The following is a 26,748-nucleotide window of genomic DNA, read 5'->3' as shown; positions in this document are numbered from 1 at the left end:
CAGGGGGTCTGGTGCAGCAGGACGAAGGCTGGGAATTTGGAGACATTTAGTTCAGGCTTTGCCAAACACAGATCTCCTCTGGCCTCACTTTCCTCATCCTTAAAATGGCTCTGAGCCCTACCATCCGTGGCATCCCATTGCAGGGGAGTCAGACATACCTCAGCTTAAATTCCGGATCCTAGTTAAATCTATATAAAAGAGGGATGTCATCTAGTATGGTTACCGAGGTTAAATGAAAAGATTCGTGGCGCCGGTGGTGTCACAAAATGGGTTTATTATTATTGGTTTCCTCTGTTAACTCATTACCCTCCGGAGGGACGCCCCTCAGTGGAGAAGTCTGAGAAATTACCCATGTCTTTCGTTCTCATTTTATTCATATTCAAGGGAGGTTTTAGAACTCTAGGCTGCAACTTGCTAAGAGATAGCTAGCTGACCGTGAGGTGCCGGCTGCCACTTCTGAGGCAGAAATCGGGGGCTGCTATTTCACAAACACCCCGTCAGGGCCCTTCTACCTCCCCAGCCGCGGCCCTCAGGCCTCGGCCAGCGACCAGAGAACCTCAGGCGGCGGGTTCCCAGCCTCCCGCCTCCCACCTTCCAGGGCCAGCGAGAGCTTCCGAGACACGCGCCGCTCAGTGGGGAGTGGCCTCGGCCCCGCCCCTGTGCGTGGCCACATTGTTGCGCCGAGGCGTTTCAAGGGGCGTGTCGCGGTTGCTAGGCGACCACACCACTCCCCTTCCCGCCCCTGCTGCTCCTCTGGCAGTTGTCGACCCCAGCCAGTCCCGAGCGGACGCGCTGGGAGCTGCACTGTGTGGAAGAGAGGTACCGAGGAAACGTCGCGGCCCGGGAGGCAGCCGCCCCAGCTCAGGTGGACGCTGCTCGCCTGACCGTCCAAACGCCGCCCCTCCCTCCGGGGGGTCCGGAGCTAACGGATGGGAGGCACAGCTCGCGGGCCCGGGCGGAAAGATGCGGGGCCGCCAGGAGACGGACTGCCGCCCCAGCCGCGGAGGTAACGGCGCCGGGGGATAACGCGCTGGGGCTCCCGAAGGAGCCGCTGCAGCTGGCAGGCGAGGTCGGGGGGCGTGGATGGACTGGGCTGGAGCGAGCCCCCAAGCAGTAAGGACGAGGGAAGGGGTCTGACTCCCTCTCCGGGACTGGCCCACCCTCTTCCTCTCCATCAGCTCCCCTGCCCCCAGCCCAGCGCGGGAGTGGGCTAGAAAGGAGTTAGGCAAAGAAGAATTCCCACCCTGGGGATTATTTCTGAAGTCCTACATCAGGGGTATATGGTAGGAACTCTGAGAAGCTGGGATGTTTTTGGTGGGGCTTTTTAGCAAACTGGGGGACACAGGGAGCAATACCTTTTCCAATAAGCCCTGTTGCTCAGAGCAGATAACCAAGGGCTTTGCCGTGAGGGGTGTAGGTGAGGGGCTCTGCCGAGTAGGACTTTTTGTGGATCGTGTTTTGAGAGATTCTCCACCTTTCATAGGATTTTACACCTTAATGGAGAGTAGGGACCACCTGCCCACTTCATTTGCATGGAGACTACCTTTGGGTAATTTCCTTTGGCTATTTATAGGAAATCTTGTAGGTCTTCAGTCTGTCTTCTTCTTTGTAAATGTGGACGTCTGTCCCATTTTGTTTGTTTTATTCGTGCTGTTGGCAAAGAATCAGTCACATCCAGAATTTTTGGTTCTTGTCAATGAAGCAGTTCCCGTAAAGGTATAATTTTATCAGAATGTAAGCATGTTTTTTAAAAAGAGAACATTCCAAAAATAATTTGTAGTGGGTTTTCTGTTTGGTTTTTGTTTTTCGGGTTTTTTTTTCTCTTTGTACTCCTATAACACATCGATTAAGAAAACTCTGGAATTTTACAAAACAGTTTTTATAAGCCACTAAAATATTCCAGCATAGTTTTAAAGATTAAAAAAAATTCTTCCCTTGCAGCTGGCTCATTATCATTGTATTCATAGTATATCATGTAAAAATGATACAATGAAATGCTGATGTGTGTTACTGGGAAATCCATGTTCTTGGTGGCAGATGAAATACATTATTCAGCGCCATCCTGTGGATTAAATAAATCCTCTCCGTCTTTTGTGTTCCCTTACAGCGGTGGAGGGAGGCACAGCGTTAAAGAGCAGAGAAAAATTATCATTTGGCATTTAGCTTCCACCATCCACCCGAAAATTAAGTGGGTAAAGATGTGAAATCCAGTACGTTTTGTAATTTAGAGAATCCCTATAGTATTTGCTGTAGAATTCACTGTAGTTTTCTACAAGTTAGATAGATGTTAAGTAGGAAAGTAAATAAATAAATATAGAGAAAGCCCTAAGAAGGCCTTTTATTTCTTGCTTGTGAGACCCAGAAGTGCGTAGACTGGAACTATTCTTCCCTTTACAACATGTGGCCAACGGCTCAGAGAGGAAGGTAGAGTAGCCAGCCAGTGGTAGAGCTGAGATTAGAATCCAAGTCTCCGACTTGAAAATACAGTTCTCTGTCTTGTTTGTTTGTTCTGGTTAGCTTTTAGGCTTCAGATTTCAACTAGCCTTCGTTTTCAAGTAGTAAGTTAAATGAGATTCTTTTGATGGTCCCTATTGTTAACAACATTCAGAAAGTAAGACGTATTTTAACAATTTCAAACTATAAACCTAGAAATGCTGTCCTTTCTTTAAAAATAAAAAAAGGAGGAAAAGTTGGGTTTCCTCCCTTCCTCTGCCAAATACCCCTGTGGTGTGTATTCAGTGCCAAAATGCAGTGTGGACATTTGTTTGTATTAATTATTCTTTGTAGCAGATATGAAGCAGTTAAAGGGTGTTTTGGAAATACAAATTTATATACTTCAGTTACTGACAGATTTTATCTGTAATCCTTTCAACTAGATTGGATGATTTTGTCTATGATAGTGTCGTGATAATAGATGAAACCAAAGGCTCACCCTGTTCAAATGCACTCTGCAATCCTTCTGAACCACCTCTACCCAGAAGACTAAATGTAAGTAAATGAAGTAATTCTTTGAGCTCTAATGGGCCTGGAAAGGAGGAAGTGCTACTTTAAATGGTCAAGGTACAGGTACATGTCACTGGTAACCCAGGCTCTTTTTTATTCACTTTTGGTTTCTCTTGACTTTGAAATAACAATTTCTGTGGTCCAAGTTCAGCTTTTCAGAATGATTTTGATTTGGAGCCCACCTATTCCTTTCAAACCACTGGGGTAAATAGGGAAAAAAACGACATGCTACTTTTATCTAGATAGTGTTTGTTTGTTTGTTTGTTTTTTTGCGGTACGCGGGCCTCTCACCGTTGTGGCCGTTGTGGCCGTTGTGGCCTCTCCCGTTGCGGAGCACAGGCTCCGGACGCGCAGGCTCAGCGGCCATGGCTGACGGGCCCAGCCACTCCGCAGCATGTGCGATCTTCCCGGACCGGGACACGAACCCGTGTCCCCTGCATTGGCAGACGAACTCTCAACCACTGCGCCACCAGGGAAGCCCTAGATAGTGGTTATTTTTTTTTTTTGATAGAATGATATGTACAGTGTATTATGATGGCTCATTTTAACAAGAACAAGAAACAGAAAATACCTCTGAACTTACAGATCTGCAGATTTTTCCTGCACGGTAGAAATGCAGTCCTAGCTTATTAGTATGCTTAAGAGAACCATTTTATAGATCATAAATGAAACTTGAGCAATGCATTTTGGTTTCGATGCATTTAATCATTTTGGAGCTTGCAGACATTTAGCTTTTGACACCGTTTTATGTTTAAGAGAATAAATTAATTCCCATTCCCTCGGCACTCATAGAGAGGTAGGGAGAGCAGGGTTTTGGACAAGTTCCATGACAGGGAGAATCTATCCTGTGACTTTAAAATTTGCTGCATATATCATCAACGAACAAACTGAATAATTGAGTAGACTAATTTATCAATAATTCTCCTTCATATTTCTGTTTAAGACCTAAAATTATTTCTATGTAAAACACTGCTTGCATTTTTCATAGTCCTTCCCAACGGTTTGTCAGCTTTTGCCACTAAAAATCAACCCCTTCACTACTTTCAAGGCTAATAATATTACAAAATACGGGCTACATATATTTGGAAGGCTGGTCACCCTATTTTTAATCTCCTTTCCAAAGTGCAGTAAGTTTCCATTCTCCACAAGCTTATTGTTTTTAATATGTAAAAATCTCTAAGAGCTCCAGAACCACCTATATACTCGTGTGTTGACTATCAGATTTCATGGTTACTTCCTGACAATTAGCACATCTCTCTGGGAAACTTTTACAGTCCGTCATCATGTGACTTAAAGTCCATTTTAACTTTACTTCAGAGTTGGCCAGTGCTAATCACCATATAGTAGGGCAATTAAATTGTATGTTTCAGGATCAAAATGAATTTTTTTACTGTGTGGTATTCAGAGTAACACAGCTTGCAAAACATAAGATTTTAGATTCTAAAACAATGCTGTCTTTGCAAAATTTGCTGAAAAAAGTGCTTTTGACCTCTTAGTAACACTTATAGTTCATTATGCCATGACTCCATTGCGAGACGCTATTGCTCATTTCACAAAGTGCTTTGGCTTCCTTGTTTATCCAAGATGCCCTTACATTCTTGTTGTAAACTATAAATCATCTGCTCATAGGCTTTTATTGGGTTAGCTTTGTGTTGCAGAGATTTAGGGTCGAGAACGAGGGAGGGGGTGGTGTTTTATATCTGGACGAGAAGGATGTTCCTTTTCTGAATTTCTCAACAAGATCTTTAAGACTTGATTAACGCAGTTGAAGATTCTATTTGAAATGTCAAGAGTGCTCCAAACTGATCAGCTCGGTGCTTTGTGACCACCTAGAGGGGTGGGATAGGGAGGATGGGAGACGCAAGAGGGAGGAGATATGGGGACATATGTATATGTATGGCTGATTCGCTTTGTTATAAAGCAGAAACTAACACACCATTGTAAAGCAATTATACTCCAATACAGGGGTGTTAAAAAAAAAAAAAGAGCGCTCCAAATTAACAATATACATGAAGCATTCTTAAATAAAACATGATTAATCTGGCATTATTTGTCTCTCTGGATATAATTACATAGTTAAAATATTTGAAGTCGATTGCAGACATTGGTCATTTATTGTGATTATAACCCTAGACTAGAAATATATAGTGTTTTGTAACTACTTTAACATGTGTGAAAATTCTAGATTCTCCTAGAACGGAAGGAAGATTTTATTTATAGCACAGCAGACTTGATACATAATTGATTCAGAGCAGTATTTGAGTTATTACAGGAAAGGAAAGAAAGCTAAGGTGAGAACCCCTCCCTGTGTGGAAAAATTTCTTTCTGGAATTCTTCAGATTCATTGGAGGTTCAAACCTTGACAGTCCTCAGGGGACTAGACCTGAAGTGTCTTGTTCTGTTCTGGAAGGCACACTTGCAGAGAGATATACCGTGCAGCCCATAACGTGTTGAGAACGTGAATAGGATATAGTAAGGCAGCCTGACCCAGGCTGTGTGAGGTGGAGGATGTGATGGGGATGATGAGCCTCGAGAAAAAATGGTGAAGGCAGGACAGCCCCTTTTAGGTATCTGAAGGGCTTTAACATGGAAATTTGGACCCTCCTGTGTAGTTCCGGAGGGCAAAATAAGACTTAATTTGCAGAGAGAGAGATTTAGGCTCACTTTAAGGAAAAACCATGAGTCAGGAAATCCAAATGACATCCTTAATCTTATTGTAATAGTTCTGTGGAAGTTAAATTTCTGTTCTTATTAACAGTCTGTACCTGAGACCCTCTCTTTACCACAAACAGAAATGAATACCTCCAGAGCCAGCACAGCCTTACATGTAGGTAGAGTAGGTGAAATGCCCAGGGGTGGACCCTGGACCACAAATACCTTTCCTACCAGCTTGTCATTGATGACCGCGGGTCCTAGAGAGTCATTCCCTTGGGTTAAGGCATTGCTCTTTTTAAAGGTCAAATATGTCTGGAGAGATAACCCATTAAATTGCATGGCAAGTTGAAAGGAGGTTTTATGTGGGGGAGAAAGTGGGTGAGGTGTTTCCATGCATCCTAAGGGAAGGCTGATTGTGCAGGCCTTCACGGAGCAGAAGGCATAGTTAATGCCAGATGTCTGGTGGAGGGAGTCTGGAACTGCAGAGGAAGGCACCACAGAGAGAAAAGAGAAGCTGAAAGGGGAAAGGGAGGGTGTATTGGAGTTTAAACAATATATTGAGAATTTTGCCTAATTGTTACCAGTGTTTTTAACATGTTTTATAGTTTCTGAGGGTCTTTCACATATATTATTAATTATAATTTGATTCACACAACATCCTGCAAGGAGGTATTATTATCCACATTTTAAAGATAAAGAAATTGAGGCTAAGAAACTGGGCTAAAGGTTAAGCCTACCCTGGGACCTACAGTTTTTGAGCAGTGTAGCCAGGACCCCAACCTAGGCCTTCTGACTTCACATTTCTTCAGAATGTGTCCCCAGGATTTTAGCAGTAAATATTTAGATGCATTTAGGTTAGGTAGTAAAAATTTAAGGAAAACTGGTTTAGATGCATGCAAATATTTGGTTTTGTTATGTAAATCTACCTAAGACCAAATAATTATAATTCCCTAGTTCAGCCAAACCTATCTCCTAATAGATTGTAGTGCCTTGAGGTAACCTGTTTTTTGGCACTTTTATAATTGTGAACAATTAGTGCTCATGTGAATGTTAGATGGATGGATGAGGCCTTTTTTTTCCATCCCTAAAAACAGGAATGGTTATTTGACTTAATTGCTGATAAACAAAATGTTGCATTATATTTACATCTTAGCAAGGTATTTAGGTTCTGTCTGCCAGCCTGTGTTTTATTTTCTTGACTAGTGATAGTTCTCTATTTTGGTATCAGAGACCTCTCCTGGTCCGTATCTTGCCTCTTTATTGAGAAACTCAATGCCAAAGTACGGCTACCGTTGTACTGGCTGCTTTGCTTATATGTAAGATGGTGCAGTGCCTCATTTTTGTAACTGTAGTACTATATAAATGTTTAAATTGATTAAATGACCTAAAAGAAGCAGGCAGGAACTAATGTCGTGCTTTTATAACTAAATTAGGGGCTGTCTAAAGTATGCCAACACTTAATTTTTTTTCATCCCTTTTTTGTTTTTTATATTTACATCTTTTATATTTTTATTTATATAGGTGATGGGTCAGGTGTTGTTTGCTTAGGTTATATTAAAATTCTCTTTTTTAAATGGTTGGCCACTTTGGATCATTACCTTATAATTTGCGTTATATTTTAAGAGATCATAAAGATAGCTCAGAGCTTCTCTGGAATTATCTACCCCTGATCGTAGAGGCTCTCAATCATACAGATCGGGGGTAAAGTTCTTCAGGGTCTGTTTAGAAAAATAGATGTTCTTTGAAGTATCCCAGCCTTTTTTTTTTAAAACAACAGTTTTTAGCACTTTTTTTCTTCTTTCCTTCTAGCACATTCTTATATTTTTCTTAGTATTTTTTTTAGCGTTTGGCTTTTTCATTGTCTTTCCCTCCATCGAGTTTCACAGAATCTTATTTCATTTCAGAGGTATTTAATAAGTAGAGTTTTCTTCTGTGGGTTATTGTTCCTTGCAGGAAAAGGTGATGCCAAATCAAGTAAAAAGAGTTGTATGCCTTTGTCACGTAGGCGTTTGCTGAGGGAGACTAGTGTATGTGTCTATGAGCAAGGGAAGGAGAGAGAAAGGAGACTCTTTGTCTTTAGGAGAGTTTTACAAGCAGCACCCTGGGGCCTTAGATTCTCACTGCTATTCATCAGATACATAAAGAATTGGCCTTGGTGATCTCAAGAGTTCTCTCTGGATTAGAAATTTTGTGATTCAATGAACTGAGATAGGAAGATGCGATCATTTATTTGGGGACCCAGGAGTAGATGATGAGGCCTTGGTTGATTCCAGGCCAAGGTCAACATTCAGCCCTACTGGAGAATAGTACAGGCACTAGGAGAAGCTGGTACCAGGTTATGTTAATGTTCTGGACCAAGATTCAGAAGACCTGGGGATCACATCCTGCCTCTGTCCCTGTATCATTTACAGAACACTTTAATATGTATTCATTTGCTCCTGGTACATGCCCTTAAGATTTGGGAAGATACCTGAAACAGTTTGTGAACAATATAGGACAGTATATATATAACAAGGGCCAGATTACGTGGTAGACTCGAAAAGCTGCAGCTAAGATGTGAGTGGAGCCATAGTTAGTATGGGCTTGGAGTAGTTCTAAGTGGAAGAGGGAGGACTAGCATTGGGCTTTGAAAGAGCGTAGGATTTGAGTGGATGGGGTGAAAAGATTCTCGGTAGGAAGACATACCAGTTAGAAGGAATCTAGCATGTTTCGGGTATGGTAAGATGACCGTCTTGTTTTGAACAAAGGGAGGCCTATGTAGTGGGGCTGGGGTGGCCACAGCAGTCAGGGAACCTAAGGATTAACATAACACGAGTTTCTAGAGACTCCTGCTTTTCTTATCTCACTTTTGGGCCTTTTAACTACACAACTGGCATGTTTTGTTGTTTTGTTCAGTCAGGGGGACGATTCTTTCGTTCTTCCACCGTTTTTAGTGACTTTAACATAGATTCACTTCTCTTTGCCGTAGATCACCACTGAGCATTTAACAAGAGATCCTACTCAGTGCTTCCTGAATGGAGGTGAGATGAAGGTAGAACAACTATTTCAAGAATCTGGCAACAGAAGATCTGATACTTTTCAGTCAGATGGCATCAACGACTCTGAAAAATGCTCTCCTACAGTTTCTCAGGGTAAAAGTTCAGATCGTGTGAATACAGTAAAATCCAGCAGTTCATCCAAAGCATCCAAAGTGTTGCCTCTGACTCCAGAACAAGCACTGAAGCAGTATAAACACCACCTCACTGCTTATGAGAAGCTGGAAATCATCAATTATCCAGAAATTTACTTTGTGGGTCCAAATGCCAAAAAAAGACATGGAGTTATCGGTGGTCCCAATAATGGGGGTTATGATGATGCAGATGGGGCCTACATTCACGTGCCTCGAGACCATCTAGCTTATCGATATGAGGTGCTGAAAATTATTGGCAAGGGCAGTTTTGGGCAGGTAGCCCGGGTCTATGATCACAAACTTCGACAGTACGTGGCCCTGAAGATGGTACGCAATGAAAAGCACCTCCATCGCCAAGCAGCCGAGGAGATCCGGATTTTGGAGCATCTTAAAAAGCGGGATAAAACCGGTAGCATGAACGTTATTCATATGCTGGAAAGTTTCACGTTCCGGAACCATGTTTGCATGGCCTTTGAGTTACTGAGCGTAGACCTTTATGAGCTCATGAAAAAAAACAAGTTCCAGGGTTTTAGTATCCAGTTGGTTCGCAAGTTTGCTCAATCCATCTTGCAATCCTTGGATGCTCTCCACAGAAACAAGATCATTCACTGTGACCTGAAGCCAGAAAACATTCTCCTGAAACGCTATGGGCACAGTGCGACTAAGGTCATTGACTTTGGGTCCAGCTGTTTTGAGTACCGGAAGCTTGACACCTATATCCAGTCTCGGTTCTACAGAGCTCCAGAGATCATCTTAGGAAGCCGCTACAGCACGTCCATTGACATGTGGAGTTTTGGCTGCATCCTTGCAGAACTTTTAACAGGACATCCTCTCTTCCCTGGAGAGGATGAAGGAGACCAGCTGGCCTGTATGATGGAGCTTCTAGGGATGCCACCACCAAAACTCCTGGAGCAATCCAAACATGCCAAGTACTTTATTAACTCCAGGGGCCTACCTCGCTACTGTTTTGTGACCAGTCGGGCAGATGGGAGGGTTGTGTTTGTGGGCGGTCGTTCACGGAGGGGTAAGAAGCGGGGTCCCCCAGGCAGCAAAGACTGGCGGACAGCACTGAAGGGGTGTGATGATTACTTCTTCATAGACTTTTTGAAAAGGTGTCTTACCTGGGACCCCTCTGCCCGCCTGACCCCAGCTCAAGCACTAAGACACCCTTGGATTAGCAAGTCTGTGCCCAGACCTCTCACCATTGAAAAGGTGTCAGGCAAAAGGGTAGTAAACCCTGCAAATGCTTTCCAGGGCCTGGGTTGCAAGCTGCCTCCAATTGTACGAATAGCCAATAAGCTTAAAGCTAACTTAATGTCAGAAACCAGTGGTGGTATACCTCTGTGCACTGTATTGCCAAAACTGATTAGCTAATGGACAGCTGGTGTGCTCAGAGATGATATGTAGGTATTTTTAATCATCTTGCAAACCTGAAAATGGAAAAAAAGAAACAACACCAAGCCCATTAATGGATATGTTTTTGGTAGACTAGATATCTTTTTTTAACAAGGCAAAGCATTTTTATATGACTGTAAAAGAACTCTTGGGGCTTCCCTGGTGGCGCAGTGGTTGAGAATCTGCCTGCCAATGCAGGGGACACGAGCTCGAGCCCTGGTCTGGGAAGATCCCACATGCCGCGGAGCAGCTAAGTCCGTAAGCCACAATTACTGAGCCTGCGCATCTGGAGCCTGTGCTCCGCAACAAGAGAGGCTTCGATACTGAGAGGCCCGCGCACCGCGATGAAGGGTGGCCCCCACTTGCCGCAACTAGAGAAAGCCCTTGCACAGAAACGAAGACCCAACACAGCCATAAATAAATAAATAAATAATTAAAAAAAAAAAAAAAAAAAAAAAAAAAAAGAACTCTTGAAGGGCTAATTACCTAACCAGCTTGTATTGGCCATCCTGGGATACATAGTAAAAGACTTTTTATAAGTCAGTGCATCTTTTGTTATTATTGTCAGGTGTTCACCAACCTGTGTATTATTCTGTGGGTTTAAATCCTTTTCTCTCAAGGTAGACGATATACCAGAAAGTATATCCTGAACGTTCACTTCTAGTCTCCCTCGGCATCTGTTCCAGAGGCTTAATTTGGGACATGGCCGTAGTTATAGATGAGACTGAAAACTAGATCTGCCGCGCACTCCAGACCCCACATGGGTATAGAATGCCTTAAAGAAGCTCACATGTAGAGGAAGAGAATTACATTAAAACCCCTTCTTTAAAAAACAGAGCAAAATTCTCAGAAAGAAGTTCAGACTTGAGGTGAAAATCAATAAGCAACTCTCCTGACATGATAATATTTACTGGGTGCTTATTAAATGTCAGGTTATTCGATCTTGACAGCAATCTTACAAGTGTTAGAAATCAGGGCTCAGAGAAGCCTGGTAATGGGCTCAAATACACCTTTGCTCCAACACCCTGGGGAGCTGGCTTTTGAGCCCAGATGGCTCAGTCTTCAAAGTCCAGGTTCAACCCACATGTAACACTCCCTCTGCTGGTGGCTGTGTGTGCGGGTCGGGTGGGGGGGTTCACACCGATTCTTCCTGCTGACACAACCTAATCTGGCCCACCTACTCTTCAGAAAGGTGAGGGGACTGAAGCCTCCAGGACAAACAGGCTGCCCCAGGGCCCTTCCGGGGCCGGACATGCTGCCCAATCCGTAAAAGAGCCCAGAATCACCACAGCAGAGGCAGTGATCAAAGCGCCTTGCGAATTTTAACCTTCATTTCCTCGACGTCCTTTCACTGGCTAAAACTGAAGTCTTTAAAACTCAGTATTTGCCAGGTCAACCCTCCACTTCGCTCTTTCCACATCATGTCCCTAAAACAATTCCCCCATCAGCCTTGTCCCATCCTACCACCAAAGAGCAGGAGACAGACCCACCGCCCGGCCCCCAGCCCACACCATGCCTTCCATACCAGCAGGAGAACATGTGGCTGCCCAGGAGAGTGCTGGTGAGTAAAGGGAGGTCAGCCTTTTTGACGCAGTACTTCAAAGCACGCAAGAAGCATCTCTGCAACAGTTCGTCCATTTGCTCTGCAAGGAGAAGACAAGAACCACATCCTTCCTGAGGGCCGCAGAAGGCCCGCGCAGCACAAGATAAGTCCCCGCACGGTGACATCCGTACCTCACCCCTCAGCTCTGAAGGAGCCCATTCCCAGGCACCAAAGCTCCCAGACTCTCTAGAACACTGAGCCTTTACAGAGGTCTGATCCCACAGAGGGGGTCAGGCCACAAAGTCCCACCCAGCCAGGCGCGGATGCTTCTCTGATAGAGAAGTCAGAGCCAGAAGAAAACTAAGAGGGCCGTGTAGCTGGGATCAGTCCAAATAGCAGAGCCGACGGGTATCCAGGGAAACGCGACATATTCGGAAGACTCCCAGGTAAGATGGCAAAGGGCTGTGGCACCACCCTCACCAAAACTAAGGCCTTTCCCCGCCCCTCCCAGAGCCGTGGCGCCGCTCTGGTGGGAAGCAGAGCCGAGCGCTTCAGTCCCTACACTGAGAGGCGAGCGCCCTGCTCCTGCCAGAGCTGTACCTTGAAGGGTCTTGCTGTCCGTGGGCTCTGGGCTCAGGCCCCCGACACTGGGGTCTTCTGTAGCTTCCGACGGGGACTTCTCCCCACACCTCTGCTCAACCTCCCCCTCCTCCTCCTCTCCCGCCAGGGTCAGGCGCCTCATGTCTCCCTGCAAGGTGGTGTCTGCCTGGACAGAGCCCTTCTCTTCACTGAGATCTGGGGGATCCAGGGCCAGTGGAGCAATGGATGGTGGAGAGGACTTGTCTCCAGATCGCCTGCAAAAGCCTCATGTCAGAAACACTGAGCAGCAGCCACAACACTCTCCAGCCCCGGTCAGGGGGTCAGCAGGGGTCCAGAGAGAGTAAGACCCACAGGCAGGGGTGTCCAGGAGAGGCCAGAGAACCTGGGTGTGCCTCTCAACTCTGTTTCCAATTCTGGGCCCAGAGAAGTCCCATGCCTCAGTTTCCTCATCTTTGAAATGGGGAGAGTAATTCTTGCCTCCTCCTTAACCCAAACAGAAATTCAGGGACAGAGAAAAATTAAAGACAACATAGTTAAAGTGGAGCTCCCCTTCCAAAGTATTCCCTTCATAGAAATTAAAAATAAAACCATTTTGAATTAAATAACCAAATGAAGATTGCAAACGCATCTGTAGTACCAGGTTGGTGAAATACAAACCCAAGGTTGAGCGTATGGAACAAATTACAAACACCTGGACTGCTCAAGACTGCTCAAGACTGCTTCTGTGTTAAATCAGAATGCAATCTAAAATAGATAAATGACAAGGACCAACTGTATAGCACAGGGAACTATATTCAATACCTTGTAATAACCTTTAATGGAAAAGAATCCGAGAAAAAACATATATGTATATATCTATATCTAGAATCACTAGATATACTAATGGTCACTAGAATCACTTGGCTGTACACCTGAAACTAACACAACACTGTACATCAACTATACCTCAACTGAAAAAAAAGAATGCAATCTAACCTGCAGAGTAGAGATTACAATGGCTTTATGCCACTAAGCCTTATGAAGACAGGAAAAAAAGGGACGCCACATAGCAGAGCGGTAAAAACAAAAAGCATTATGTTGTTAACTAAGATTATGCAAGTCAAACAAAGTTTTACTAACAGCCGCAGCAAGGCTTATTAAGTATGGCTACTAGTGAGGCCAGAGCGTATGTTTAGGCTATTCTGATCAGGTAAATACCGTAAGTGTTTTCAAAGGGCGGGAGGAGGGGAGACTGAGGCAGCCACTGATAAAACAATTTAGACAACAAGACCTTAACTGCCCAGACTAACAGTCAGAAAACAAGGTGCTGGGAGTACGTGAGTAAGCAGCCCTCAGATGCCTGCTGAAACCCACACTGATGAGGCTGTACCTCCAGCAAACCAGGGCTTGGCCAATACTTGTAAAATAAGTAACTCCAAGACTGACTCAAAACGTAAGGGTAAATCTATACCAACAGGCCACACAACACTTGGCCAGAAGACCAGGTATACTGCTTTCGAGAAAAGCACTACTTACTATTTTGGTTAAATGACAAGAAAATAACCAGAAAATAAACTCACATACAGCTCCAGAGAGCAACTGTCACAGTGAGAAAGTGCAAGTTCTGTAATGAGGAGGAGATCCTAAATGTGGAACTTGAACAACAGGAAAGTCATCAGGTTGTCACCCTGGTGCCTGAGGACCTACTCTACTTTGATTTGGATTCAGATGTGAGAATTCCCGAGCACTCATCATGGGGTCAGAAAATGCCTAAATGTACACGGCAGAAAAGGCTAGATCGACCAGTGCCATAAAAATAAAGAATATCACTGTACTGAGAGGCAGAGAAGACAATCCCTAAGGCCTTCTTCCAGCCCTAGGATTCTATAATTCACCTAGAAAATAAAGTTCTCGGTAATTTCTTTTCTAAACAGGCCAAAAAAAAATCTTTTCTCCACATTTTGCAAGGAAATTAATGTCTAGGGTCAGCAACTTGACTAAGGACACAGCAGGGATCAAAACTCTCGCTTCTCAATCCAGGCCCTGTGCTCCCTCCGCCCACCCAGCTCCCTATAAAACAGAAAAAGCATGGAACCCACCACAAGTGGTCCTGGTAGGTGTGGAGCACAGAGAAGCCCCTTCCCTTCACACCTGAGGTCAGCATCTCAGCTGTGGACATGGCAGCAACTCCGATGGCAACGGGGGCTCTGAGAAGGAGGAGGTCAGAGACGAGGGTCAGGGAAAGTCTTCCAGGAGGGCACATGTCAGGACCAGGTTTCTACACATGTGTTCAAAGCACCACGGTTGCAAATCTGAAGCATCCACTTGTATCACAGAGCTAAAACTCGGTGCAGTCTCAATCTTATTCAAATTACCTACACATATGACTTTCAAAAATTCCTTGACCAAATATTCCCTTCTGTGTAAGTAACTCCTCTACTGATGTTATCATTCTTATATTCTTATTATGAACCAAACCCAGGCAGGACTCAGAAGGATATTTAAAGTTCCCTTTCTTCAATTTCAAAAAATAAATTATCTCCCCTATCCTAAAAAAGGCATAGCCATCCTATATGGAAATTCAGAAGGGAGGCCATTCATATGCCTTAAATTAGGCTGAGGGATGCCAGAGGGAAGAGAGAAGAGAGATACAGTGGTACCAACGAAAGGTTCCTTCTGAGTGGGTTCTTTGTAACAGGCCTTGCTCTGTATAACATCTATCTAAGAACTGGATGTGTCCAAAATATCAGAAACAACCACATTTACAATAACTACAAAAAACTTCCAAAGCCCAAATGGGAAATCTCTGTCAGCCCACTGTTACTCAGCAATGCTCACACATTGCCTGTAAGGATCGGTGTCCAGCTGGCTAACAGGAGGGGAATATACAAGCCTGGCAACGTTGCCTGGACCCAAGGGAGACGATTCAAGGGCAGATTTCCCAACACCTGAACTTCAAAAAAAACGTTTGCTAATCCGGTGGCTCCACTTCCTGTGCCCATGGGTCAGTTCCTGCCACAGAATCTTTGAATTTGGCTTCTTTCCCAGTTCCTAAAAGACGGGTCTTTGTCTTCCACCCTTGGAATCGTCAATGGCTCAAGAACTTCGGTCTCGAACCTGTCTTGTAGTTTTCGTAAACTCCCTTGTACCCTCACCCCCTTCCATAAACCACCTAGGATTCATTCCCACATACATTCTAAATGCCAAACTCAGAGGCCAAATACACATTTATGTAGTTTTCTCCGATCTTGGATAGAATACTCGGGGGAAAAAAACAATAATTTCACCATTCTTTTCAACTTCAAGTTTTGCTACAGGTAAACAAGGAAGGAAACATTTCTAGGTGCTTGGTTCCCAAAGGTTCAAGGAAAATGGGAGAATATAAGCAACAAAAATAAGATCTTTAAACACTGACCCCTCCCATGCCTACCATGTTTCCCTCTCAAAGAAGCAATGAGTAAAATAATAAGATGTCGTTTTTCATTCAGGATGATACAAATGAAAATGACCCATCATATCCAGTGTCGGTGAGCATGTAAGGAAACAGGCTCCATATACCCTGTAGGTAGGAGGGAAAACTGACACAGCATTTTTATAGGGCAACAGAAAATATGCACGATCTTCAGCCAAACAGTTCTGCTCCCTAGTATCTACTTTAGAAAAATATTGGCACTAGTGTCCCTAGAGGCCTCAGGAAGATCTTGTTTGTGATAGAGACGAAGTAGAGGCAACCACAATGTCCACTAGAAGAGGACTTTTCCCATCACCCCACAGTGGGTAAAAAGATTCAGCTTATCTGTGCTTGCTGACATGGAACATGTCCCCACTACCTGAAGTGAAAAAGTAATAGGGATAAAGTTTGTTCATTTGTATTTTTAAACATACACACCCCAAACCATACATTTTATATGCACGTGTATATATGCATTGAAGAAGGCTGACAAGGACGTGCATCAGAATGATAATGGTTACTTCTAGGAGAAAAGGATTATGGGGTGAGAGGGTTTCGATTTTTCAAAACTGTTCATACCATTACTTCCTAATTTATTTTAAAAAAGAGACACTGTGGTGATGGCTGAACAACCCTGTAAATATACTAAAAAAAAGTCACTGAATCGTACATTTGAAACAGGTGAATTTTATAGTATGAAAACTATATCTCAATAAATCTATTAAAAATAATTAAAAGATGAGGATGATGATGTGGATGTTCGACAAAAATAATGTTGAAGTCATGCAAGGCAGGAAAGACCAAGAAAATGTCACAGAGAGGAGACTAAGAAGACATGACAACTAAATGCAATGTGGTACCCTGGACTGGATTCTTGAACACAAAAAAAGAGAAAAAAGACATCGTGGGAAAACTGGGGAAATATGCATAAAGTCTGTAATAGTGTCAAAAGGACTGAACCAATGTTAATTCCTTAGTGTTGATAACTGTACTGTGGTTATACAAGATGTTATCATTACAGGAAGCTGGGTAAGGAGTATTTCAGGACTCTGTACTATACTTGCAACTCTTCTGTAAATCTAAGAAAAAAAGTTTTAAAGGAGAAAAAAAACAAATAAATTTTAAAAAGGAAGAAGCAGCAGCAGGAGCAAATACCCTTGGCCCAGATGTATGGACACCCCACAGGCTCACTGCCATTCCCCACTCTCTGATTGCTCAGGAAGAATATGTTTTTTCTTTTAATCCTTTATCCATATGCTGTGAAGTTGTCATTCCCACCCCTCCCAAGTTTTCCCTAAGTTTTTTCCCCACAGGCACAGCTGACTGGCACAGTTCCTGTTCCCCACCAAGGCAATGGCACAGAGGTCACCCTTCTGTACCCGAGGCAGACCAGCAGGGGGCACCACTAGCCCTGGCAGCATCAAATCTGCAGGAAACAAAAGCATCGCAACTAACTCCACAGTTTACTGCGTCATTTACTCACTTGCTCAACAAACATACATTTGTTAAGCATCAACTACATTATTCATAGTGAAAATAAAAAGTGGCAAACTGAGGGTCAGACCTTTTCCTTCTGGGAGACTAGTGGTCAAACTGAAGCACCAAGCTGAGGGTCCACTTCCATGATCTATCTTATTCTGGTTTTCTAAATTCAGTTTATTAATCTAAAGTATAGCATATGGCAGTTCACAGAGCACTTTCATGTCACTTATCTTATTTAAGCCTTACAGCAGGGTCAGAGAGCTTATGGAAGCAGCCAAGTAAGAGATGCAACAGACATGAGGGAAGAATTCTACTTTTCAATCATATGAATGCACAAAATGGGTACATTTATTAAAGTAGTTGGCCTTTACTAAGTAGGTTTCAGCCACTATCCAGAATATAGGAAAATACTCTTACCTGCTCCCCCCACCAGTTTTTCAAGCACCAGGGGCCATGTTGTAAATGTTGCTAGAAGATCAGGATAAGACCACAGGGTGTACACTGTCCAAGAAGAGAGCCAGAAAACACTTACTGCCCAAAAGCCAACCCCCTGGGGAATGGCAAAGCCAAACACTGAGGCCACATTAATCAACATGTAGAAAAGAAACTCAAGTCAAAGCTAGAGAGAAGGTTGTAAGGGGATGCCCAAAGAAGCTGCATTCTTTTTTTTTTATTAGGTTACCCCAAGTTTGTGAAGCGGTTTATATGTTATATGCTATTTACTTGAGAATCCTTGCTTCCTTTAGCCTTAGAGACCTGCATTCTTTACATATTTATACTGAGCTCTTTGCAGTAGTTTCTCTCAATCTACGATCTTGAGAAGTTATCACTTTTACTGGTCGGAAGACACATGAAGTGAGCTACAGCTCTAAGAGTCTGTTTAGCTGCCAAAGTTGGATATTTATGTGTAAGGCTAAAACTAGTGATGAAGTGAACATCTGCTTTTGCCTGTCCAGTATCCCTTTTCCCCTCTCTGGGAACTGAGTGCCCCTTTTCCTGTGGGAAACACATTCCATATAGTTTACATCAGGCTGACTCCCTTCTCAAAGAGGCTGCAGTCTTGAAGAAGGCGGAGACTTAAGAAACTGGGTGTCACTTGAGACTTGGAGGCACCTATTGTTCCACCTGGACGGCAGCAGCCAAACATGCCCATAGTGGATAAAAGTAGGGACAGAGCCCCAACGAGGATTCCTTTTATGTCCTCAGAAGCAAGTAATCCGAAACCAGGCCGCCAGCCTGTAATAAATTCTGAAACTTTCCCATGTTTATTATTTTTATTCTCTCTGTTTCCACAGGGATTAGCAGTAAAACCCTTAGATCAAAAAGGGCTTGTATGTGTACAGCAGCAAAGCAGGGTGGGGGTGGGGGTGGCCTGGGGTAGGAGACTGCACTGCACTGCTGCAGCCAAGCTGGGAGGAAGAAAAGCCCCCAAATGACAAAGTAGGTGTCAGCAGCCATGGAAAAGAGAAAAGGACACTGCCTCTCTGAGATCTGTGACAAAGAAAGCAAGCAAAGTATCCTGAGAGCCAGACAAGAGCCTAAGAAAGAATCCCTGTGAGACATCGCAACCAAAGTCCACCACTAAGACAGCTGGGTATGGAGTTTAACTAACCCAGCTTCTTTCCCATCACAGTATCTCTTCAGTATCTTAAGAAAATTCCACTAGTGAAAGTTTTAAGAAGCATTTTTTACATGCCCTGAAACTCCACCCTTTTCACGACCTCGGCTCCAATCCCTACTTAACCCACTAGAAACCAGTGTTTCCTCACCTCAGAATTTCCCTTGGCAACCACCCTCTTTTTGTGTTAACCCTTTTTTCCCCTCACTTCTATAGCAGTTTCTGATCTTGAAAGACCCAATTCTAGGGACACTAAGTCCAAAAAGATTCTTAGGGAGATTTTGCATTTATTTGTTTTAAGGAAGACAGATTAATGGAAGAAACAGATGTTAGGCAAGGACCATAGTAATGGCCATCTCCATCCCATTGCCATACCTGTCGGATATAGATTTTTCTCCAGTTCAAATAGGATGGGGTTACCACCACTCACGTACACAGTCACTGCATCCCCTCTGTGAGCATACAACTTCACAATGTTGAGTTCTTCCTTTCCAGGTACTAACTCAGAGACCTGATCCGTTCCAAGAGTGGGGAAAACAGCTGTCACATCGGCCCGAAGCTTTCTCCTGCAGAGAGCACACATACCTGGTATGTATGCTGCCTGGATGGATTTTAATAAATATTGAGGACTCAAGACTTACTATAAAATCACGAGGCCCAAGAAAAAGACTGGTTGATGATGCCTTATTCTCACTCTTCCAAAACATCCCATTCTCTTTCTCATCCAATGTCTCATCTATTTTCACATGTTCCTGGGGCATGTCTTTCCATTTTACAAAGAGAGGAAAAAACTGAGATCCGGTAAGCGACCCAAGTTAGCCTGCCACTGGAAACTAAGCCCTGCCTTCCTGACTCCACACATAGCTCCTGGACCCACTCCTTTCTCATCTATGCTTGCCAAATCTGTCAACTTATGATTAAACAGCTCTGCTAGGGCACCAAGAATGACAACTATAGAACACTGCCTCCAAAATTCCCAAGGTGACACCTTCATTTGCAAAACTGAACAGATACAGTTCTTACCACATGTGCCTTATCCCCTCTCACCTCACCCTCCACCTGTCTCTCCTGCCAGTGGTAATCACTAGACACTTCTTCTCGTATACTTGTAGTTCTCTGTGCCCCATCTAATCTCTCCCAAGGGACTCAAAGCTCTTGGTAGGGCAGGGACCCCGTTTTCCTTCATTTTGGCATCCTCCACGACACCTTAAACAGACTGCAGTCAATACGCGCTGATTGAATTATACGCTTTCTCGTAAACTCACTAAAATATCCAAAAGACAGCCTGGGAGATAAATCAGGCCTCCTCTCCATCTTCACTCTCAAAACACGTCTAACTTACCCTTGCCCGCCCCCCGGGATCCCTTCTCCGGCTGTACCCCTCGGCCTCCACCCCAAGTCGGCTGACCCAGCCCAGAAAAGGCTGGGAGCCAGCCGAGCTTGAGAGATGTCTGGGTGCCCTGGTGGGCAGAGCAGGCTCTTCTCTCCCTCACCTGTCCGACCCCTTGATGGCCGTGTTGGACTTGACCCGAAAGGCCTTGGCAAACATGTCTGCTGGAGTGGCCTGGGGAAGAGAAGGCGACCACAGCAGCCAGGGACTGTCAGGAAAGCGTGAGCACCGCAGCTTCCCAACCCGCAGTCCTGGGGGCAGCCATGCTTGGGCCCGGCTGGGAAAAGGGCCCGGCTGGAAACCGGGGCCGCGCAGCTTCGCGGCCGCCCCTAATGGCAACGCTGGGAACTGAAGCATGGGGGGCGGGGCCGGAGAAGGCGGGGCGGATCCCTGCGCGGAGCGGTGCACCCTTTGGCCTCACCCCTTCTGCCGGGCTCTGCGCCTAGGCGAGTGGCTTGAGCGGGCGCGTCTGTAGTATCTCTGGGGCCAACAGCGATTCCGTTCATTTTTGCTCCATCAGCGTTCTAGTGTGTTGAGTAGCAGCTCTGCCAGCTCTCATTCCATGCAGTTTAGTTCAGCTGCACAAAATTAATTGAACTCGTGTTTTCTTAAACTTGCAGGCCTCTTGAATGGTTTTCTTCAGGGCTTTTGTTTCTTAAGATCTTTACATTTTATTGCACACTTGGGGCCTCAGCTAGAATTCTTTCCGAGATTTTCTCCTTCCTGTTTTTTAATTTACATGAGGTGATAATAACAATAACAGGGAATCCACTTTAGTCCGAGGTTTGACCTCCTGTTAAGAGGAAAAAACTATACAAATGATCTTCAAATCTGTTATTTAAAACTATTTTTTTTTTTTTTTGCGGTATGCGGGCCTCTCACTGCTGTGGCCTCTCCCGTTGCGGAGCACAGGCTCCGGACGCGCAGGCTCAGCGGCCATGACTTAGGCTCAGTGGCCATAGCTCAGGAGCCCCGCCATTGCGCGGCATGTGGGATCTTCCCGGACCGGGGCGCGAACCTGTGTTCTCTGCATCGGCAAGCAGACGCTCAACCACTGCGCCACCAGGGAAGCCCTGAAACATTTTTGGTTACAAAACCCCACATTTTTGGACCTTTTTAGGTGCCTTTTGCATTCAGGCATTATTTGAGGGGATTTTGTTTCCAAAGCAATTTTAAAAACTCAGAGTGCTTATAAAAAAATAATTTTGAGGCATAGTAAAATCAAATTATGGTTTGGCTTCTCCCTAGCAGTTTGATCTTGGGCCAATGGCTTATCCTTTCTGAAACTCTTACATTCTCTGTAAGATGTGGAGGTAATACCTACTTCACTGGGCTTCTGTGAGAAACCACTGAGATAACGCATGTGATATATTGCAGGGTGCTTTGAAATTTTCCCATAAATGGTAGATATTAGTCCAAAACAAACAAACAAAAAACAGTCTCAGGCAGGGGTGAGGGATTGGGTTTCCCTGAAAGGGACTGCTGTGTACCCTGGAAACAAGGATTTAATCACCTGGGGTCCTGGCCCCTACTAAACTTAATTTTGCTAATGAAAATTTCAGAGCAGAGTGTCCACCCACCAAGAAAAAAAAAATCCTGATTGCTTTAATGTGGTGATACAGTCACACAGAGGAGAAGTCCATCTGGGCTATAACAAAGATGAGGCCTTGCACAGTCTCTGTCCACCACCATCTCTGCCCTTAATCTGGGGTCAGCCACAGCTCCATCTCCTCCTGCACTTCTGACCCACCATGCCTTTATTCTGAACCACCCCAGCCATAAAGCCAACGTCAGAGGAGCCCAGAGGAGGAGAGTGCCACAGATCCTTCTCCGCTTGGGCCCCCACCCAGCCACACTCGGGGGGGTGTGATGCCAGACTCTGTGCTGCTGACCAGGCCTATTGCAGTACAGCCATGGAAGCAGTCTCTGACCAAGGAGCCGAGGAAGGTTATTCAAGGGCATACTAGAAATTTCAAGCTGTGAAAACTATTGTACACACCATATGTCCTGGCTAAGAAGGCACAGATTAGCAGCCTAAAAATTAATTCATAGTTGGCAAGTAGGAGCCAAGACCCAAGGGGATTCTGTACACAGCATCCTGCCTCCCTATTGGCAGAGCAAGATCTCCCTTTCCCCAGGAGGGTGCCATCCCAACTTCTCTGCCTGCATCAGGGACCTGTGTGCTCCCTGCCGGTGGCCCTGTTGCTAGGCAAGCTGGCTGAACCCTGAGTCCAGCAAGCCTAGATTCTTTAACTTTCCCTTTGTGGCTCCAGTACAGCCCCACAGGGCTACCAACCTGCTGCCCACTCTTGGGTAAGCTGCAAACACAGGCTCTCTTTGATTTATGATTTGTATAAAAGGAAAGGTAGAAGTTAGAGTCCAGAGGGTAGAGCCAAGAACTGTCATTCACAAGACTTCAGCCATAATCAAGGAACTGGCAACACATGCCTTGATGCATTTCGTATTAGCTATAATCAGTGACTCCATTTTTCTCCCCGTTGAGGAGTGTCTACAATGGTTACAGGTGGTTATAATATGCCTGTCCCAACATTGTATGTCAAATTTGTTTGGGGCAGAAAGCTTGTGTCTTTTGTTCACAGATCTTTAGGTCAAGAACTGTACTCAAGCAGCTATACTCAAGGAAATACACCTGAGGCTCATTATCCACAGCTGGACCTGATTTAGATGATGCGATCCTTCATTTTGAACAGATAAAGGAGTGAAATTTGAGGGGACCTGGGGAAGAAGTTAATATGTTTTGCAATTAAGAGGCACATGCGTCATTGAAGGTCAGAGGGTAGATGCTGGTAGCCAGACTCCAAGAGGGCTCTCAGTGGTCTTCATGTGCTTATGTGGTCCCCTCCCACATGAGACCAGGGCTGACTTCTGTGACCATTAGCATATGGCCAAAGTGATATTGTGTGACTCCTTATGGCTAAGTCATTGCCATTTCTACCTTGGTCTCCTAGATTTCTTGCTCTGGGGGAAACCCCCCACCATCTTGAAAGGACACTCAGGAAGCCCTGTCAAAAGGTCCGTGTGGAGAAGAACCCATCTCCTAGCACCAACTTGCCAGCCATGTGATTGAGCCACCTTGGAAGCACAGCCTCCAGCACTGGGCAAGTCGTCCCATCCCACATGCTTTCAAGACTTCCAGCTGAGGCCCCAGCCATCAGGGATCAGAGACTAGCCAGTCCACTATGCCCTGTCTCAAGTCCTGATCCACAGAAGTCATGAGATGGTAAATAATTGCTGTTTTAAGTTATTAAGCTTGGGGATGGTTTGTTATGATGCACTGGATAACTAATACAGGAACCCAAGCATTTCTCACTCCCAGTGCATCCTGAGATAGCCAGTTGGTCCATGTCACTGTGATTGAAGCCACAACTGTGTACAGTCCAGCTGTTCTCCCAGGAAATCCTCCTCCACTGGCTCTTTTGCTTACGATGTGGAAATTGAAAACCTAAAAGCCTAAGATGTTGAACTCACAATATAAAAGGGGGACACAGGAGGCAAAGATACGCACATCGGATGCTTGCACTTGCAAAATAAAACCACAAGGCAAATTTGAAGAAGGCAGAGTTCCACTATGCCCAGCTCAGCACTGATATGTTGCCTGGTATTCAGGGATAGGTGGGTGCCAGCCAAGACCAGAGCACCCAGTCTGAGAACAGCTGCATCCACTTCCCAGCCAGCCTGCCACACACGCCCTGGGAGCCCTGAGCTGCCCCCTGCTTCAGCACGGTGAGGACTTTCTTTGTGAGTTTGATGCCCACCTGTCCTTTCTCTTTTCTTGGGACTGCTCAAACTAAATATTCAGCTGGGCTTTTGAAAATCCCCTTTCCTCTTCATTGCCTCCCCCAAACTCACACACCCAAAAGCTAATGAACCTGCGCGATCCCAGGTGAGGCCTGTAGGAACCCTCAGACACTGGCAATTGGGCAAAAACAAGAGTTGTATAGCTGCTCAGAAGTAAAATCTTTTACATCTCAGAAAGTTACAGTTATTTCCTTGCCTGGGATAGATCTGGAAGGGACTGATCTAAGGTTTCTGTTGCAGAAACCTGTCGTTGGAAACTCTCAGAACCTAATAGACTCTGGGAAAACACCACAGATGACCTGCATTCCCAGGGACCTTTGAGCTCGGAGCTGGATGTCTGTGGTGAGGAGGAAGGAAAAGCCAAGGGCATGGGGTGACTGAGGAGGAATGGAAGCCCTGCAGCCAGCTGTGGGCTTCTGATTGTGGCTGTAAGAGGGAAGACCAGGCAGGGCACAGGCAAAGTCTAGATGCAAAGCCCTGGGGCTGAGTCAAGATGCTTCCTTAACTTCAAAGTCAGGATTTCACATAGTACCAGACCCTTAGAGAAATGTTCCTTTGTAACTGATGCCTAATGTACTTCTGGATCCTGTGATCAAACCTAGAGCTAGAACTGCCCAGATCACACAGCAGAGGCTGTAGATGAAAGAGGCTCAGGGGACAAGTGCTGCAGGTATATTGCTGAATGTCACAGTTCCTCTGGTTCTGTGCTGTCCACGGCAAAGCCAAGCCCAGACAGGCTGGGTTTTGTCTATCATTTCATTTCTAGAGGACTTGAAGGCAAGAGAATTTCTAGAATCTGGGATTGGGCAACACTTCTGGAGTATGGGAAGGCTGGATGTTTAGGGGTGGATATCCAGAGAGGGGAAACTCTGGGGAAGAAGGGCAGGAACATGGGCTTCACGTCTGCAAGCGCTGATGTCTGCTTCCTTTGCTTTGGAAAGAAGCAGATGAACATCTTTGCTCGGGTCAGTGATGTCAGCCCAGCCTAGGGTTCAGGTCCAGCCTTCAGAGAGCCTGTAAATTAAGGGTGGGGACAGGATTTGACCCAAAAGTATCCGTTACGACCAGTCAGAATGCCCCATTGCCCTGCTTATCTACCAACTCCACTGTCCCTCAGGCTACACAGGATTAATGACAGGGAAGAACACCGTGTGACAATGGAGGCAGAGACTGGAGGAATGCAGCCACCAGCCAAGGAATGTCAAGGGTTGCCAGCAGCCACCAGAAGCTAGGAGAGAGACATGGAACATAGCCTCCCTCAGAGCCTCCAGAAGGAACCAACCCTGCTGACACTTTGAGTTTAGACTTCTGGCCTCCTGAACTGTGAGAGAATAAATTTCTGTTGTTTTCAGCCACCCAATTTGTGGTAATTTGTTAACCGCAAACAAATACAAGAGAAACTAATACAAGCCCTGTGAAACTAACACAAGAGGAGTAAAAACATATGCTCACAAAAAGATCCGTACACAGGGGCTTCCCTGGTGGCGCAGTGGTTGAGAGTCTGCCTGCCGATGCAGGGGACACGGGTTCGTGCCCCGGTCCGGGAAGATCCCACATGCCGTGGAGCGGCTGGGCCCGTGAGCCATGGCTGCTGAGCCTGCATGTCCGGAGCCTGTGCTCTGCAACTGTAGAGGCCACAACAGTGAGAGGCCCGCGTACTGAAAAAAAAAAAAAAAAAAAAAAGATCCTTACACAGTGTTCATAGGAACTTTATTCATAAAGAGCTCCAAACTAGAAACAGCTCAGATGTTCACTGACAGGTGACTGGATGAACATGCTGTGCTAAATCCACTCAGTGCGCTCCTACTCCTTGATAAAAAAGAATCAACAACTGAGATAGGCACCCATACAGGTGAATCTCAAAAGCAACTTGTTGAGAGAAAGAAGCCAGACACTAAAGAGAACATACTGTATAATTCCATTTATATGAAGCTCAAGAACAAGCAACACTAATCTACAGTGGTTGTCTCTGGGGTGAGGTAATTAACTGGAAAGGGGTGCGAGGGAACTTTCTGGGGTTATAGAAATAGTCCACATCTTGATTGGGGTGTGTGTTTCACAGGGGTGCACATTTGTCAAAACTCATCGAAATATACATTTAAGATATGTGCATTTTACTGGGTGTAAAATTTACCTTAAAAAATTAGTAAATAAAACAACCCAAAAATTAAAAAAGAAAGTGGGAAACAAGATTATACGCACTTGAGTGTTTGTGTTTCAGGGGAAAAGGTGGGAGAGGGGAGTTACTTAGGGTGATTTTTCCAAGACCAGATTTCAAGTCTAATCCAAAGTAGTTCAGATAAAGATTTTATTCCCTACCTGTAGGGCTGCCAGATTTAGCAAACAAAAATAGAAGGTGCCCAGTTAAATTTGAATTTCAAATGAAAAATGAATCACTTTTTGTATCAGTGTGTCCCCAATATTGCATAAGACATACTCATACCCTACCTATGTATTGGGTCATATGGTGGGAATATGCTGATGACCTGTGAGGTCCAGCCCAGGAAAGGCAGGTAAAGCCAGAGAAAAAAGGAGTATTTAGGAAAAGTGAATGAAAAGTGTTCAATTCCTATGGTAGGTATAAATTCAATGACTATGAGCTGAGAACTGATTCTTAGTGTCTGAAAAACAAAAAGGGGCAGGG

At 44.9% G+C, this 26,748-nt stretch overlaps 2 protein-coding genes across 2 annotated transcripts; one reads left to right on the top strand and one right to left on the bottom strand.

Annotated features, from left to right (window-relative positions):
• Positions 1-802: 802 nt before the first annotated feature.
• LOC309800339 (dual specificity tyrosine-phosphorylation-regulated kinase 3-like) lies at positions 803-10,255 on the top strand. Its single transcript, XM_082614400.1, has 3 exons — positions 803-1,006; positions 2,877-2,988; positions 8,627-10,255. Exons 1-3 carry the CDS (start codon positions 930-932, stop codon positions 10,199-10,201), a joined length of 1,764 nt encoding a protein of 587 aa, XP_082470526.1. The 5' UTR covers positions 803-929; the 3' UTR covers positions 10,202-10,255.
• Positions 10,256-11,628: 1,373 nt separating this feature from the next.
• On the bottom strand, positions 11,629-20,568 carry LOC309800340 (eukaryotic translation initiation factor 2D-like). Its single transcript, XM_082614401.1, has 7 exons — positions 20,389-20,568; positions 19,271-19,461; positions 17,695-17,778; positions 17,113-17,221; positions 14,444-14,551; positions 12,366-12,619; positions 11,629-11,865 (listed from the first exon to the last, which is right to left on the bottom strand). Exons 1-7 carry the CDS (start codon positions 20,442-20,444, stop codon positions 11,642-11,644), a joined length of 1,026 nt encoding a protein of 341 aa, XP_082470527.1. The 5' UTR covers positions 20,445-20,568; the 3' UTR covers positions 11,629-11,641.
• Between the last annotated feature and the right edge of the window lie 6,180 nt (positions 20,569-26,748).

The sequence above is a fragment of the Mesoplodon mirus genome (genome assembly GCF_964341445.2).
Source record: "Mesoplodon mirus genome assembly, chromosome: 3".
Classification (NCBI taxonomy): Eukaryota; Metazoa; Chordata; class Mammalia; order Artiodactyla; family Ziphiidae; genus Mesoplodon; species Mesoplodon mirus.
Note: the sequence above shows the minus strand (reverse complement) of the source record. Positions and strands in the feature narration are given on the sequence as shown.

Bases quoted from the DNA above. Each gene is read 5' to 3' on its own strand.
- LOC309800339 (XM_082614400.1), top strand. From the start codon at position 930: ATGGGAGGCACAGCTCGCGGGCCCGGGCGGAAAGATGCGGGGCCGCCA. The intron at 1,007-2,876 runs GTAACGGCGCCG...CCTTTCAACTAG, and splicing joins CTGCCGCCCCAGCCGCGGAG to ATTGGATGATTTTGTCTATG. The intron at 2,989-8,626 runs GTAAGTAAATGA...TCTTTGCCGTAG, and splicing joins CTCTACCCAGAAGACTAAAT to ATCACCACTGAGCATTTAAC.
- LOC309800340 (XM_082614401.1), bottom strand. From the start codon at position 20,444: ATGTTTGCCAAGGCCTTTCGGGTCAAGTCCAACACGGCCATCAAGGGG. The intron at 19,462-20,388 runs GTGAGGGAGAGA...TGCTCTCTGCAG, and splicing joins GCCATCAAGGGGTCGGACAG to GAGAAAGCTTCGGGCCGATG. The intron at 12,620-14,443 runs GTGGGTTCCATG...AGGCTTTTGCAG, and splicing joins ACCTACCAGGACCACTTGTG to GCGATCTGGAGACAAGTCCT.